Source organism: Perca fluviatilis, chromosome 6, assembly GCF_010015445.1.
Source record: "Perca fluviatilis chromosome 6, GENO_Pfluv_1.0, whole genome shotgun sequence".
Lineage (NCBI taxonomy): Eukaryota > Metazoa > Chordata > Actinopteri > Perciformes > Percidae > Perca > Perca fluviatilis.
Window position 1 is genome coordinate 8,921,475 of NC_053117.1, and position 14,229 is coordinate 8,935,703.

Genomic DNA, 14,229 nt, shown 5'->3' on the forward strand with positions numbered 1-14,229 from the left:
TTTCAGAGAGAGTAAAATAGTAGCAATCACCACCAACTATACATTCCTCATAACACATTTAGTGCCAATGACTGTACAGATCTCAAACCACTTTTAACACCATGAGTAGGTTAGCTAGCTAGCTAGTATTGTTATTGCCAAATTGACAGTTGTAGCTACACATTGTGACCACTAGAGGACAGCATACGCTAGGAATACATACACAATTGTAACTTTTGCACAGAAAGAAACGTATATTGGACCCAGTATATGTGTATGTATTCGAAAGCTATGTGAAATTTTAAGTATGTAACGTTAAGTGGAAAAAAACATTTTGACAGGTAAAAAAAGAAATCTGTCGAATAATGCATCCATTCCTTAACACGGTGGACACTTCAAATGAAAACTGGAATCACATCAACACATATTTGATCGACATAAAAAATTCCGCATTTTAAAGCCTGACTCTGTAAATGCTATAAAAAAAAAAAACGTTCATAGACTTTAAATCATTGATAAAGCCGACAAAGAAGACTAATAGCCTTTGGCTTGGAAGCTTCTTATATATGCTTGGGAGTCGACGTCTGGTCGGTTTTGCTTTAAACTGTGCGCTCTCCCGTGATAGTAGTGAGGGGCGGTCGTCGACAAAATACCTGGTGTAATAATTGTATACATTTTTTTCTTCTGATTATTTATTTTTACAGTCAAATCAAAATCAAAACTTTCAAACTAGACAAGATGTCAAATTTCCATTTCATTTTAAGAGGGATGGCAGGAAGTACCATTCGTTGTCAAGAAGGGGGCACCAATGCAAAACAGTGATACCAACCGCATAAATGCAAAAGTAGAAGAAGAGAAAGGAGACAAGCACTAGCGTTGTATCTTCATACTGATGTGGGTTTGCTGTGGATTATGAGTCTTCGTTAGCAGTAGCTAGCACTGCTGCTAAATATGTGGATTGACAGTCAGCATTCTTTTGCTTATTGAGGTTTATACTCGCGGTCTATTGTACTAACTGTAAAGTCTAAGCGGAGATGTTAAGCGTGGAGTCGTTGCAAGTGGCTGAGGAGGAGGTGGTTGAATCCAGCTCCAATAAATTCGGTGACATTTACACTTTCGTGGCTAAAGGCTGCTTTCCTCAGACGATGAATCCTTTACGAAAGAAGAATCTCAAAAGATACGCACAGAAATTTATCATTGATGGTAAGGGGATATTTTAACATCTATGATTTACCACTGAAAAAAAACACTGAGAGGGCATTCTCTCTCCTCTAGCTCACATAAACGTCTGTTGGCATCACAAACCTTCATTCAAAAAACCTGCCAATTTAAAATCAACTTGCTTGTACGTCATACCCTGTAGGACATAACGTAATATATTTTACACATCTGTCACGTTAGGAGTCTGTAGACAATTCGGCTCATTATCTTGGTGGCTCACTATAACCAGCACTGTATATCAGCTATATATCAACTTCTAAAACTGGCTCTTGAATTTGCTTGCTAAATTACCGGGTGTCCTGTGGTGGAAAATAATGATAGAAATAACATTCGACCTCCAAATATAAGTCTACATTTTCTGGAGATAAGTGGTGTTTGAAAAATAGAGAGTATATGCCAAGCTGATGGGTTGACCAATATGTCCAAGTTATGTTTTATTTGTATGTCTGACTTTCAAGAAATAAAAGAAATAAATATATATATATATATATATATATATATATATATATATATATATATATATATATATAGAACGAAGTTCTCTCCATATACCACAATCATTCACAATAGGTATTGAGTAAACTTCTTATTGTCAGAATACCAAACGTGTGTGACAGAATGTCCCACTCTTCATTATGTCCCAATCTTAATTTGTATGTGCATTCAAGAGGGCAAGCTGTACTATGTGGGACCCAAGAAAGAAGAGAAAAGGGAGGTGGTGATCGAGGCTGAGAGGAAGAGGCAGATTTTTCTCGACTGCCACTTCAATGACATCGGTCATCACCTGGGCCAAAAGAAGACCGTCCACAGGATCCAGAGCAAGTACTACTGGCTGGGGATCATCAAGGATGTTGTGGATTGGGTATGTACATCTTTAAAGGTACAATATGTAACATTTCTGCATTAAAAACGACCATACCTATGTTATATATTTTTTTGAGTTGTGTAGTTACACTATCCCAAATGTTTACACCAAATGTCAAATCCAGAGAAATCTATTGTTTTATTTTCAGACACGGGACGTTTCCTTTAGTCGCCAGAAAAAAATACTCCTAACCGTAATACTGCTTTTTCTGCCACAAGGCATCATTTTGTGATTAATTACATGCCACTTTGCAACCCAGTAATACAGCAGAGATCTTATTTATTGGTACATATCAATATCGATCCAGCATAACGTTACTATAATGTGTTGTTTGACAAGTAGCTAACGTTAATGCTAATGCTTGGTGGATAACATTATAGGGTTACAACATTGTTCAACACGCTCATAAAGTTATTAGTAGCATGATTGTTTTCATGCTACTAATAAAAGCAGCGCTGGGTTAACCCAAGAATGAGTTCATCAGTAATGTTAACGTTAGACGACTAATCTAATGCTAATTTAGCCAGCTAGCACACCCCGGTATGTCTGCCTCACTCCCCCGGCGCAAAGAAACTTCATTAGGGATGAGAGTTGACAACACAGCCGGGACATGTAGCAATAGCCAGTTATCGTTAGCCTATAGCTAGCCAACAGCAATTACAGCAATCCGTACAGTACCATAAGTACTATACAGCACTTAAGTCCAGTGCCGGGTGCTTACGACGCTAACGGCAGTTTAATAAAGCGTCGGGAACAGACCATATCAGGCTGATCAGACCCAGGCACCCGAGTCACAACAGCGGCCATCCATAATATTAGCTACATCTCCGTTAGCGCTACCGGTGTTCGTGCCGAAAATCTCCTCCCTGCCAAATTTCTCCCCCCTTCGCGTTTAGCTGTCTTTACAGTTAGCTAAATTAGCCAGACAAAAGGTTGGTTAAGCACCAAAACGACTAAGATTACAGAAAAGTGAAGGGGGAGATAATTCCGTAAAAATATTATGAAATAATTATTATATATCTATTTTTTATATATATATTATAAAATACATTATAAAATACATTATTTTTTTATAATAAAATAATTTTTTATTTAGCTAAAGTTCAATGTTCACTGTGTAACAGCTAAAACATGGAGCATGAGACGGCTCTATATTCTTATGCAAGGATGAGAACATAGATATCAATTGCCAGCAATAAGTGTTTTTCTTTTAATAAGCATGGAACATTAAACAGTCAAATGCAGAACATTTATCACAAAAGCTCAAGTTATACTAATAAAAAAACATTCCAATTTAAAAAAAAAATAAATAAATAAATAAATAAAAATATCCGTACTTTCCTGTAAACTAAAATTTCTGATCTGCATATTGCACCTTCTACCATCATGTTAAATAAAGTTATACAAAGTTATACAAAATAAAAATAAAATCCACTGAAAATAGGACATATCTGTAAAAAATCTGTGATATGTAACATTAATCCAGCATTAAATCCAAAATTGCACATTCGATTAATCATGGTCTTCACGATTAGCTGATCGCGATTTTGATTTGAAAACAATTAATCGTTCAGCCCTACTACAGACTAAAGAAAAAAAATCTTTGTTTGGTACAGATCCTCGGCAAAATCGCACTATAATCATTTTCATTTGTCAAATATTAGTATATTTCAATGATACAAAAATGACCATTCCCTCCAATATCATGAATCATATCGCAATGGCAATATCAGTCAAAAATAATCGCAATAACATATTTTCCTCATGTCGTGCAGCCCTAGACGTAATGATAGTAGTGTTACACCTTTACGATAACTGTTTTCCTGTTTCAGATAAAAGTATGTGAGACCTGTCAGCACACAGAGAGGAATAAAAACCTGGCAAGGACTGTCCGGCCTATAAAAGTGGACGCACCTTGGGATATTGTTGGGATTGACATTATAGGTTTTTGCCTCAGTTAATTTCATCAAATTAAACAATTTTAGCTGTATAATTCCCCCCCACACACACTTTGAGACCTTTTTCCTCTTCTCTTTACCAGGGCCTTTCCCAGAGACACAGCAAGGCAACACCAGTGTTGCAGTCCTCATTGATTACTTTAGTAAATGGCCAGAAGCTTTTCCAGTGCAAAAGACAGATGCTCTCTCTGTTGCAAGATGTATTTCCAAATGCATATACAGGTAAAAACATTTGATAATCATACTGAGGTTGAAACAGGGGGTTTACCAATATAATCTATTGTTTAGATGTCATTTTCCAGTATGTGTTATTTTATGCTTGACCTGTCCTTCAAAAGCAAATTATTCCGTGTTTTTGATAGAATTTAGATCATAGCATAATTGCCTCCAAGTCTTGAATGAAAGACTACTATCGAGATGCTGTCGTTTTAGTCTGACTAGGGCTGAAACTAATGATTATTATCATTGACTATTGATTATTTTCTCGATTAATCGATTACTTGTTTGCTTTATAAAATGTCAAACTCAAAGATATTCAATCATATTCAAAATAACAAGCTGGGATCAGCAAGTTTTTACTTTTAGATTTTAAGTTGGCGATTAATTTAATAGTTGACAACTTTTTCTCACATTGCCAGACCTTCCTCCACAGCGCTGCGGAGGAGGGTCTGGCTAGTCCACACAGCATTCTGGGATGGGAGAAAAAACGTGCTCTGGTTTATTGGCATTTCTGCAAAATAGCCTCGGGAAGGAACTTGTTTTGGTGGAACGTGTACGTTCAAAGCTTGTTTTAGTCGTGCAACAGAAAACTCTGATTGGACAGATAGTCTAGCTAGCTGTCTTGATTTACCCTGCAGAGATCTGAGGAGCAGTTAACCATAGTCCTCATAAATCCACCAGAGTTTAAAACTCGAACACAAAAAAAGCAGAAGGCAACGGACATCCGGTCGAAAAGAGTGAAATCCGGCGGAATTTTCGGCGAAAACGGAGCAATCCCAGACGTGGAACGTCGTGGATATAGACTAGTTGACAACTAATCGATTCATCTTTGCAGTTCTAATTCTGGCCCTGCTGATTTTCCATAAAATTGCAAGATGTTTTAACCTGAACTTGAACTCATTCTGTTCTCTGTACAATCAGGTTCGGTGCCCCTAAAACAATAGTGTGTACACAGAATGCAGACTTCTGCGATGAGGTGAGATGTGAGTCACAAAGCTAATTGAAATGAACAGATAAAGAAAAGGATCAGATATTGTAGCGCCGTCGTAGGCCAGTTTTATCAGCGCCTATACTGGTGTTTTCTAGGTGACAAAGCTGCTATGCGACAGGTGGAGCATCTCGCAGAAGGTGTCTCCTCGGGATCAACCTCAGCTCAACCCGCTCCACGACTGCACCAGTCCGTTACTGAAGGAAGCCATTGTGCAGATGGTGACGGACAAGCAGGCTGAATGGGATGACTTCCTGGACCCTGTGCTGTTTCTGCTCCGGACGTCCACCAACCCTACCACTAAGTTCAGCCCTTACTCCCTCATGTTCAACAGGAAAGCTCATTTACCCAATGAGGTAAGAATCCATTGTCAAGAAAATCAATTCTAATATTATTGAAGACAAAATGAAATAATAAAAAATGTATACTCTTTATTGATCCCCAATGGGGAAATTACAATTGTTATTACACACTATGCACAGGCCTGAAATACACACACACTTTACATGCACTAATGGAGAGATGTCGGAGTGAGTGGGCTACGACTGCTGAACAGGCGCCCCTATTAAGTTCAGTGCCTTTCTTGGCAGTGCCCAGGAGGTGAACTGGCATCTCTCCAGCTACCAGTCCACCTTGAACCAGTGACCCTCCGGTTCCCAACCCAACTCCCTACGGACTGCCGCCCCAAATTGTCGTCTCTGCTTACTAATTTTACTTCCTAATCCTCTAGACTACATTGAGCCTGCTGAACTATGACGACCAAGAGCAGGACATGTATTCCACAAAGGAGAAGGCCTCAACGTATATGACCATAATGCAGGAGCAGCAGAACTCTGTGAAGCAGCTGGTAATTGTTTTGTCTTGTACTATCACCATGGATTAAATTTTGTTTATAATGTCAAATCACGACAGGAGTTACAGTACCAGTCAAAAGTTTGGACACGCTTTCTCATTCAATGGGAAAGCGTGTCCAAACTTTTGACTGGTACTGTATATCAGGACACGATACAGATAGAGTAGGTCTAGACCACACTCTATGATTTACAAAGACCCAACAATTCCCCACGAGCAAGCATTTGATGCTGGTTCTTTGTCTGATTGTCACATGCACATCAGACACTGCTTTGTCGTTTCTAAATAATTTTCTTTTTTGGGATGGGATGTTAGGCAATGAAGGAGGAGGTATACTTTAGTAATCCTGCAAGGGGAAATTCAATTTTTTGTCGTTATATAGCTAAATTTACACACACTGGCCCAAATACACACATGCACAAATGGGACACAATGCATTATGTATGGAGAGATGTCAGAGCGAGGGGGCTGTCTCACAGGGGGGCAGGTGGGGGTTTGGTTCCTTGCTCAAGAAAGCAAACTGGCACCTGATCAGCTACCAGTCTACACAGCGTACTTGGTTCAAGCCATGTCCCCACGGACTGAGCTACTGCCACCAGTTAAGAGTCAGTGTTAAGTGTAGTGTGTGAGGTCACTGGCTTTTAAGCTGCTTAAAGAGCTCATATAATGCTCCTTTTCAGTTTCATAATTAGTGGGAATGCTGATTCAGCAGCATTCCCACTATTGTTATTCGGTTCTTTATTTATTATTATTCCGTATGTTTTTTGGCTCTCCGTAACTTCTGCATACGTTCAGCTATTAAAACCATTCAACTTTTAAAATGTTCAGCTCCATCGGCTAATGATGGGACTTCAACTTTTTTTCTACTATTTATACTTTTTAAAATATTAAGCTTTTTAACACGTTTTTTTAACATTGAAGTCAATGAGAGCATGATTCAAATCCTTAAAATCTTCTTCTGCTCCCAAAATGTTCAGCTCCTTCATACTTTCACCTACAGATGCCAAAAAAACTTTAAAATGTTCACAAAATATTCAGCTATCTGGCTATGGCTTTTCAGTTTGATGCCCTGTGAAAAAGCTGTTTAAGTTTAGTGATCATTTCAGGATTTTTTTGCGTTTTAAAATGGGTGTGTATTGCACGAGCTAGAGTGGATGATGTCATAGCCAGAGCACAGAGCCTTAAAAAAATTATCTTTGTCCCTTCTCTATAAATTGCTCTCACACCCACAATATCTACTTGTCATACACAGTTTACATACATCAAAACGTAGGTATTTTTGTCCAGTTTCAGAGAATGTGCTCAGTTATGTGATATGACTTATACTTTTGGCTCGGTGAGTTTCCAAATGACAAGAGTTTCAAATCTTCCTCCATTCGCTGCCCTGTTAAATATCCTCCACATTTCTGGGTGAAATGTTTTTAAATTTTTAAATCGCTGATATGCCCACATTTTTAAGTTTATCCACATAAATTTTATATGGATACGTTCACAAAGGCCTTGTGGTGGTCACGATTACGTCATTTGACTGATAACCCTTATCGTTTTTTGCAGTCTGAGCGTTTATTTGAGAGCTCGCTCTCAGTGTCTCTGAATAGCTGCAGCGGGCCACAGGTGACATATTAACAGCAGGTGCTACGATTGTTTGCTTATTAAAGATCAAAGGAATCTCAATACATAGATCAAAGCGTTCCATACTGTGTTTACAACATGGCAACCATGACAATAGTAACATTGACAGACTGAACTACAGACAATTTAATATGAACGTAACCGAACATCTCACACACACACACGGACACACACACAGACCCACACAGACACACACACACACACACACACACACACAGACACACACACACACACACACACACACTTACCCAAACACACATGCACGTACACACAAAAGCACACACACATATATGCAGACAGAGCCACACGCAGACACACACAGGCCAGCTGACAGTCTTGCCTGGGCCCGGGACGAGATCTTAGATGGGCCCCCCCCCTCGCGGCCAGATCTCTCCTTTTCCCTTGCTCTTCCTCTTCTCACATCTCTCACTGAAATTAAGTGTGTAATCAGTCTCTGATCCATCCTGCTCAGACTCTCCGACAGGGCAGCGAGCCCCCCCGCATCACTCTCTCTATCTCTCTCTCTTCTCTCTCACGGGTAGCCTGACTCTGTCCCTCCGTTGCGGGGCAGCGGGCCCCTCCCGCATCACTCTCTCTGTCACCTGACTGCAGCTGGATCTCTCTCTGTCTCATCCTTACTGATGGAGCTACCAAACTCAACTGTTTCTGTCAAAGTTAACGTGTTGTGTCAGGCTTTTATACGAGCTAATGGACGTTAACATTAGAGCTGGCCTGTTACGTTACGTTACAAGGCTCCGTACGCGGTTCGCTCGCTGTTTCTTACCTTGCTCTCTCGTTGACAGTTCCAGCTTCACCGTCACACACTTTTTTAAATATTTGTTTAGAAAATCTCTAAGGCCTCTATTTTCTTCTTCTCTTTTCTTTCCTTTTCCGAGCTCCGGACTTGTGCTGACCGGACATTTTGAAGCGTACTGAACTTCAAATCAAGTGACAATATCAAATTTTGATCAGTGGCCAAACCATTTTTATTGTTGGGGTGGGGGTTCTTGACCACCATTTCCAGGACAATTAGGAAGAAAACAAATAAAACGCTTTTATGTAATTCAAATATTATGCTACATATTTTTTTCCACAAATAGGCCTATTTAAAAAAAGATTTTTAATTCTTCCATAATTTAATGAGGGCCCAGTTCTGGGCCCCCCCCCCCTACTGTGGGCCCGGGACAACAGACCCGTTTGTCCCCCCCTATCGGCGGGCGTGGACACACATACACACACAAACACATGCACACAGACACACATAGCTACCCATGCACACACACACATACACACACACAGACAGACACACATACACGCACACACACATATATATGCAGACACACAGACACACACATAGACACACACACACACACACACAGACAGACAGACACACAAACACACGCGCACATACGAAGACACACATACACACAGACACACACACATACAGACACACACACTGGGTCTCACTCATTAGCATCAGCAGAGCAAAGACAGGCTTTATTAGAGCTGAACACCTGCTATGTATTGGGTGGAGGTAGTGCAGTGGATAGGACAAATGCTTTTGGTATGGGAGACCTGGGTTCAAATCCCACTGCGATACATCAATCAATGTGTCCCTGAGCAAGACACTTAAGCACTAGTAGCAATTGGAAGTTTTTCTTTCCTCTCTTTCTCTCCTCTCTTTTCTCTCTTTCCTCATTTCTCTCTTCTCTCTTTCTCTCTTTCCCTCTCTTCTCTTTCCTCTCGTCTCTTTTCTCTCCTCTCTTCTCTCCTTCTCTCTTTCCTCTCTTTATTCTCTTTCTACTCTTTCTCTCGGTCTCTCTTTCTCTCTTTCTGCTTCTTTGTTCTATGCAATGCATATGTCTGATAATAAGACTTTTTAGTCAATGTATTGGAACTTCCACTTTTGACAGTATTACAGTTTAGCTTCCAGCTTTTCTAGAAATGTATTTCAGCTCTTGACTTATGTGCAGTTCAGCTTCCAACTTCCAAGTTTTTCAGCAGTGTAGTGCAATCCATTTGAGATTTTTTCAAACAATTTGTTCTATATTTCTGCATTTTAATCAGTGTTTCTCACAGCATTTGTAAGTCTTCCATACTTATTCATAATTTCAGTTAGAAAATAATTATTTTGTACGTTAGTGGTGTTATTCAACTTTTTAATGAAATTCATACTTATTAAACCGATTTCCACTTTCTCAACTATTCTCACTACTTCACCTTCTTCCTACGGATTTAAGCTATTCATCCATTTCAGCTTTAGCAATTCAGCTATTCAGCATTCCCACGCACTTTCTGCAGGAAATGCATTTTCTAGTTGTATTTAGAGGTTGTACCAGTATAGGTTTACATGGTTTAATTTCCATTGCTGCAGCTCCTCTTTTCACCCTGTGTGTTGAGCTCTCTGTTTTAGCTATTCTATTCCATCTTTGTTGGGAGTCACACATGCGCAGTACCTAGGTAAGGACTACTAGCCAGTCAGAAGCAGAGTATGAGGGAGTGCCATGCTAGCAGCTAGGCAAAGCTAGCAAAGTGTCGCATGTTCGTCACGGAAGTAAAGGCTGGACTACAATAGAGCCGTTTGGAGCAGTTTGTGAACAGTGTTTTCTGTTGGAGATGGAAAGTCCCTTTGGGGTGGACTTTGGGCTTTTTCACTTTGTAAACCTATATCATGCACACAAAGTGAGCACTTTAATGCTGCACTTTGTTCACCAGTTATTCACTAACTTTGTCTGTCTGGGTGCGAATTTGCATTTCCATCCTAGGAAACACAAATTTGCATTGGATGATGGGTAGGAGGTCTACAGTTTGTTTGTTTTTTTGTTTGTTTTTTAATTAAAGCTTTCTTGCTGAAAACAGCTGTTAAGTTAATAAAAGCAGAAATTGTGGGCCAGAAAACCAAAACATTAAGAAGCTAAAAGGAGCACAAGAAAAAGCTCTATAGAACTGAATGGCTCTGCAGTGTTTGGTAATCATTTTTTTTTGTGGGTTCATCACTCTGAGTAACACCTCTTAAATTACAATGGACCTTTTTCACCGCAGACATGTTGACTTGTCATAGTAGGAAAAGCACAGCTGAAATTGATAACCTTAACGATGGCTCAATTCCATCAAGTGTCCCAGTAAGCTATTTCAGTGAGTCAGCATGCACAACACCAGGGCCTCTGGAATGCAGCCATCAGTAATGGTTTTGAATACACCTGTGCTTTTCCTACTATGACATGTCAACATGTCTGCCGTGGAAAAAGGTCTATTCATCATCTTTTGATTTATTGTCAATAAAAATGTAATGTTAAGTGCAGCTGTAAAAGAGTTAGTTAATTCACTGATTGGACACAGCTTCTGTGAACTACAAGTTTCCTGTTGCTTTGTGTAGGTTTCTTTATGTCCTCCTCCAGATATGGTACTTGACATGTATGTCGGACACAATGTCGTCATGGTGATGTTTTTGCCCCATTCTTGTGAACAGTCGTGTATAACGCGACAGAAACTTGATTCTTACCCCATATGTTGACCTCTTGACATCTTGGCCTAGAAACCCTATCAATTATTAAAGATATAAAGATACTTTTACTATTACCCGTGTGTTGTTGACCGATATGGTATTTGTAACATACACCAACATTTTTCAGCTCAGATGGTTTATATTTACATTGTACTTTTTTGTGTTTTTCACTTTCAGGTGATAGCCAATATGAACGCAGCCTACAAAGAAGAGAAGAAGAAGAATGTCAAACGCAGGACACATAACATGCCCTCAATGACATTTAAAATCGCAGATCCTCTGTTCGGCGCAGGAGACTCGCCCTCACCAAAAAAACTGAAAGACAGTTTGTATTTATCTTTTCCTGTTGAGACGGTGCTGGCCACTGAGCAAAGCAGCGCAGAGGACATGAAGACGGAGTTAGCGTATCACTTAGCTGAATCTGACGTACACTGAGGAGGACCGTTGAACAAGCACAGTAGAGTGGACGGATCAGTGGAGCATGACTACATGTTGTCATGAGCTTCCTTGAAGTCTTGGACAAAAGATGGAAATCCAGATGTTGTAAATATGTGATTATGATACTATCGACGTTTCACTTATTTGATAAAATCCGGCCCAAAAGAATCCACTGACCAAAGAAATGACAGTAAACATAGATCCAAGTAAATTGTTGACTTTTCCTACAACCGAAATGTTCCTCGTAACTATTTAACATTTACCGGTCGAACATCCTATTAATGTGGAATCAGAGGTGGGAAACTGGCTGGATTTTGCTAACCGAGTTTCCCAGTTGGTGACGCGTTGTCGATAACTGACGTTTGGTGTAGGCGACTTTGGTTCACTGAACATATTTCAATGACAATAAACTGTTCATTATGGACAAACGCCTCTGCCAAGAAACATACACAGACATAACAGGTTTCAAATTATTCATAAATAGGCCTATGTATAAAAAAACACCTTATCTGAGTCCTTTCCCGTTCGTTGTCCTGCAGATAACACAAACAAACACCTGTCCATGTGCTGTTTGTATGCTTGCATAAGAAAACGGTAGCAAATCTTTTTTTATTATTGCCTCCATGTTTTCACACACTTGATGCTCTAGGCTACGCCCAGCAGTTGGTGGCAGCCATGCAACGAGTTGTTATGCCAAACGCCAATATAACAGAAGAAGAAGAACACTCATCCAATCCCGACCATATGAACCTTATATGTATGTCAATGAACACTGGCAGTCGGAAAAACAACGTAACCACGTGGGCGGTTCCTGTTATTCCCAGGTGGCATGAACGCGCCAACAGTCTCCAGTTGTTTTTATTATGATAGAGTAGCTGTCAAAATGCTCTACACGCGATCTGTTGCTGATTTTAATTAACAACACACTGTAGATGATCCGTAATATGAACTGATTTAGTCTCTCTGACTTCTAAACGTAACTATCAGCCACACAACATGTGTTCTGTACAGAATAAGCCTTTAAATCTGACAAATGGCTAGAAATCCCTCTAATTCAAAAACAATAAAAAAAAAAAAAGTTTATATAAAACGTCAGTTGTTGAGTCAATTCTGATTGATTAGCGTTGCCCACATGCGCATGACGGTCAGAACAAGTCGGACACAAATCTAACCAGCATGCTTTGGACGGCGATCGCCGGGGATCGATTCTGCGCAGATCTGGTTCATCTCGAACGAGCCTATTGTGTGTGTGCTGAGTTCAGAGACTGTATTGCACACAGCAAGAAGTGTCAGACATTTGAACTAATGCTCCATAATGCAGACGACCTAGGCAGGCTAGGCAGCTGTGTCCTACTACTACTTATAACAATAACAATGGAATATAGTAGAAATTGTGGTGGGTAGAGAAGTGGGAAAAAATATTAGATACACATTCATTATGTAAATCTTTAGTTCACAATCTGGGGGTTGGGACCCCACCTCCAAGTAATTCTGTAAATGTTGGTGAATAGTCGGTGGTAAGAGAGGCATTTAGATCCTTTAACAACACACTATAAGTACTCTATTACAAATAAAACAATCTTGCATTAGATTTTGCTTAAATGTCCCATATTGTAAAAGAAATTGATATCCGTGTCTTTTTTGTGTGTATATATATATATATATATATATATATATATACTGTGAACATTTGAAAAATGCTCAATCCCAAGAGAAATGTACACAGCCTGTAATTCAGAAACTGTGCCTTTCAACAAGCGTCAGGGACCATACGGTTCCGGAAACGCTGACCAATCAGAGCTGACTGTGCTTTTTCGAGAGAGTGTCTTAAAGAGACAGGCGCTTAAACGGAGCATTTCAGACAGAGGGTGAATACAGGTATATTCAGACAAACAGAATAAGAAAAATAATGTTTTTTAACAATAAAACATGTAAGCATGTTTTAGTAGAAACCCATCATACATGTATGAACCTGAAAATAAGCATATGTTCCCTTTTAAAAGTAAAAACTACTATCACCAAAAAATGTAAGTCGCCTATCAAAACAATAATTCCTGTTTTATATTAGTATTATTATTAAGTACAGAAAATGTACTACTTTTTACTGCTGGAATTAGGCGTACAGCATTAGGTTCCCACCCACTTTGACAACGAAGGACAAAGACCCTCCATGGGTAAACATGCAGTTTAAACTGAAATGTTGAAGTTCATGTTCACTATCGGCCGAACCCTCCTTTTCTGCACCTTGGAGTATAGGGAGGCGGAGAAGTGTGATACCCCTGTAATTGGCACATGCTTCTAGTCCCTCTTTTTGAACAGGGGAACCACCACCTGGGTCTGCCACTCCTTAGGCATGGTCCCAGACTTCCAGACACAGTTTTGAAGAGGCATGTCATCCAAGATAGCTCCTCCACACCCAAAGCTTTCAGCATTTCTGGACAGATCTTATCAATGAATATATATATATATATATATATATATATATATATATATATATATATATATATATATATATATAGAAAGTCCTCTGATTACATTGTGGACGATCACACAATGTTTCAACATAATTTTG

At 39.5% G+C, this 14,229-nt stretch overlaps 1 protein-coding gene across 1 annotated transcript; it reads left to right on the plus strand.

Moving 5' to 3' along the window:
* The first annotated feature begins 808 nt into the window (after window positions 1-808).
* Window positions 809-11,779, plus strand: zgc:113436 (uncharacterized protein LOC503528 homolog). Its single transcript, XM_039802730.1, has 8 exons — window positions 809-1,182; window positions 1,869-2,062; window positions 3,898-4,009; window positions 4,107-4,245; window positions 5,164-5,218; window positions 5,329-5,586; window positions 5,961-6,077; window positions 11,397-11,779. Exons 1-8 carry the CDS (start codon window positions 1,014-1,016, stop codon window positions 11,652-11,654), a joined length of 1,302 nt encoding a protein of 433 aa, XP_039658664.1. The 5' UTR covers window positions 809-1,013; the 3' UTR covers window positions 11,655-11,779.
* The last annotated feature ends 2,450 nt before the right edge of the window (window positions 11,780-14,229 follow it).

Bases quoted from the DNA above. Each gene is read 5' to 3' on its own strand.
- zgc:113436 (XM_039802730.1), top strand. From the start codon at position 1,014: ATGTTAAGCGTGGAGTCGTTGCAAGTGGCTGAGGAGGAGGTGGTTGAA. The intron at 1,183-1,868 runs GTAAGGGGATAT...TGTGCATTCAAG, and splicing joins ACAGAAATTTATCATTGATG to AGGGCAAGCTGTACTATGTG. The intron at 2,063-3,897 runs GTATGTACATCT...TTCCTGTTTCAG, and splicing joins TCAAGGATGTTGTGGATTGG to ATAAAAGTATGTGAGACCTG.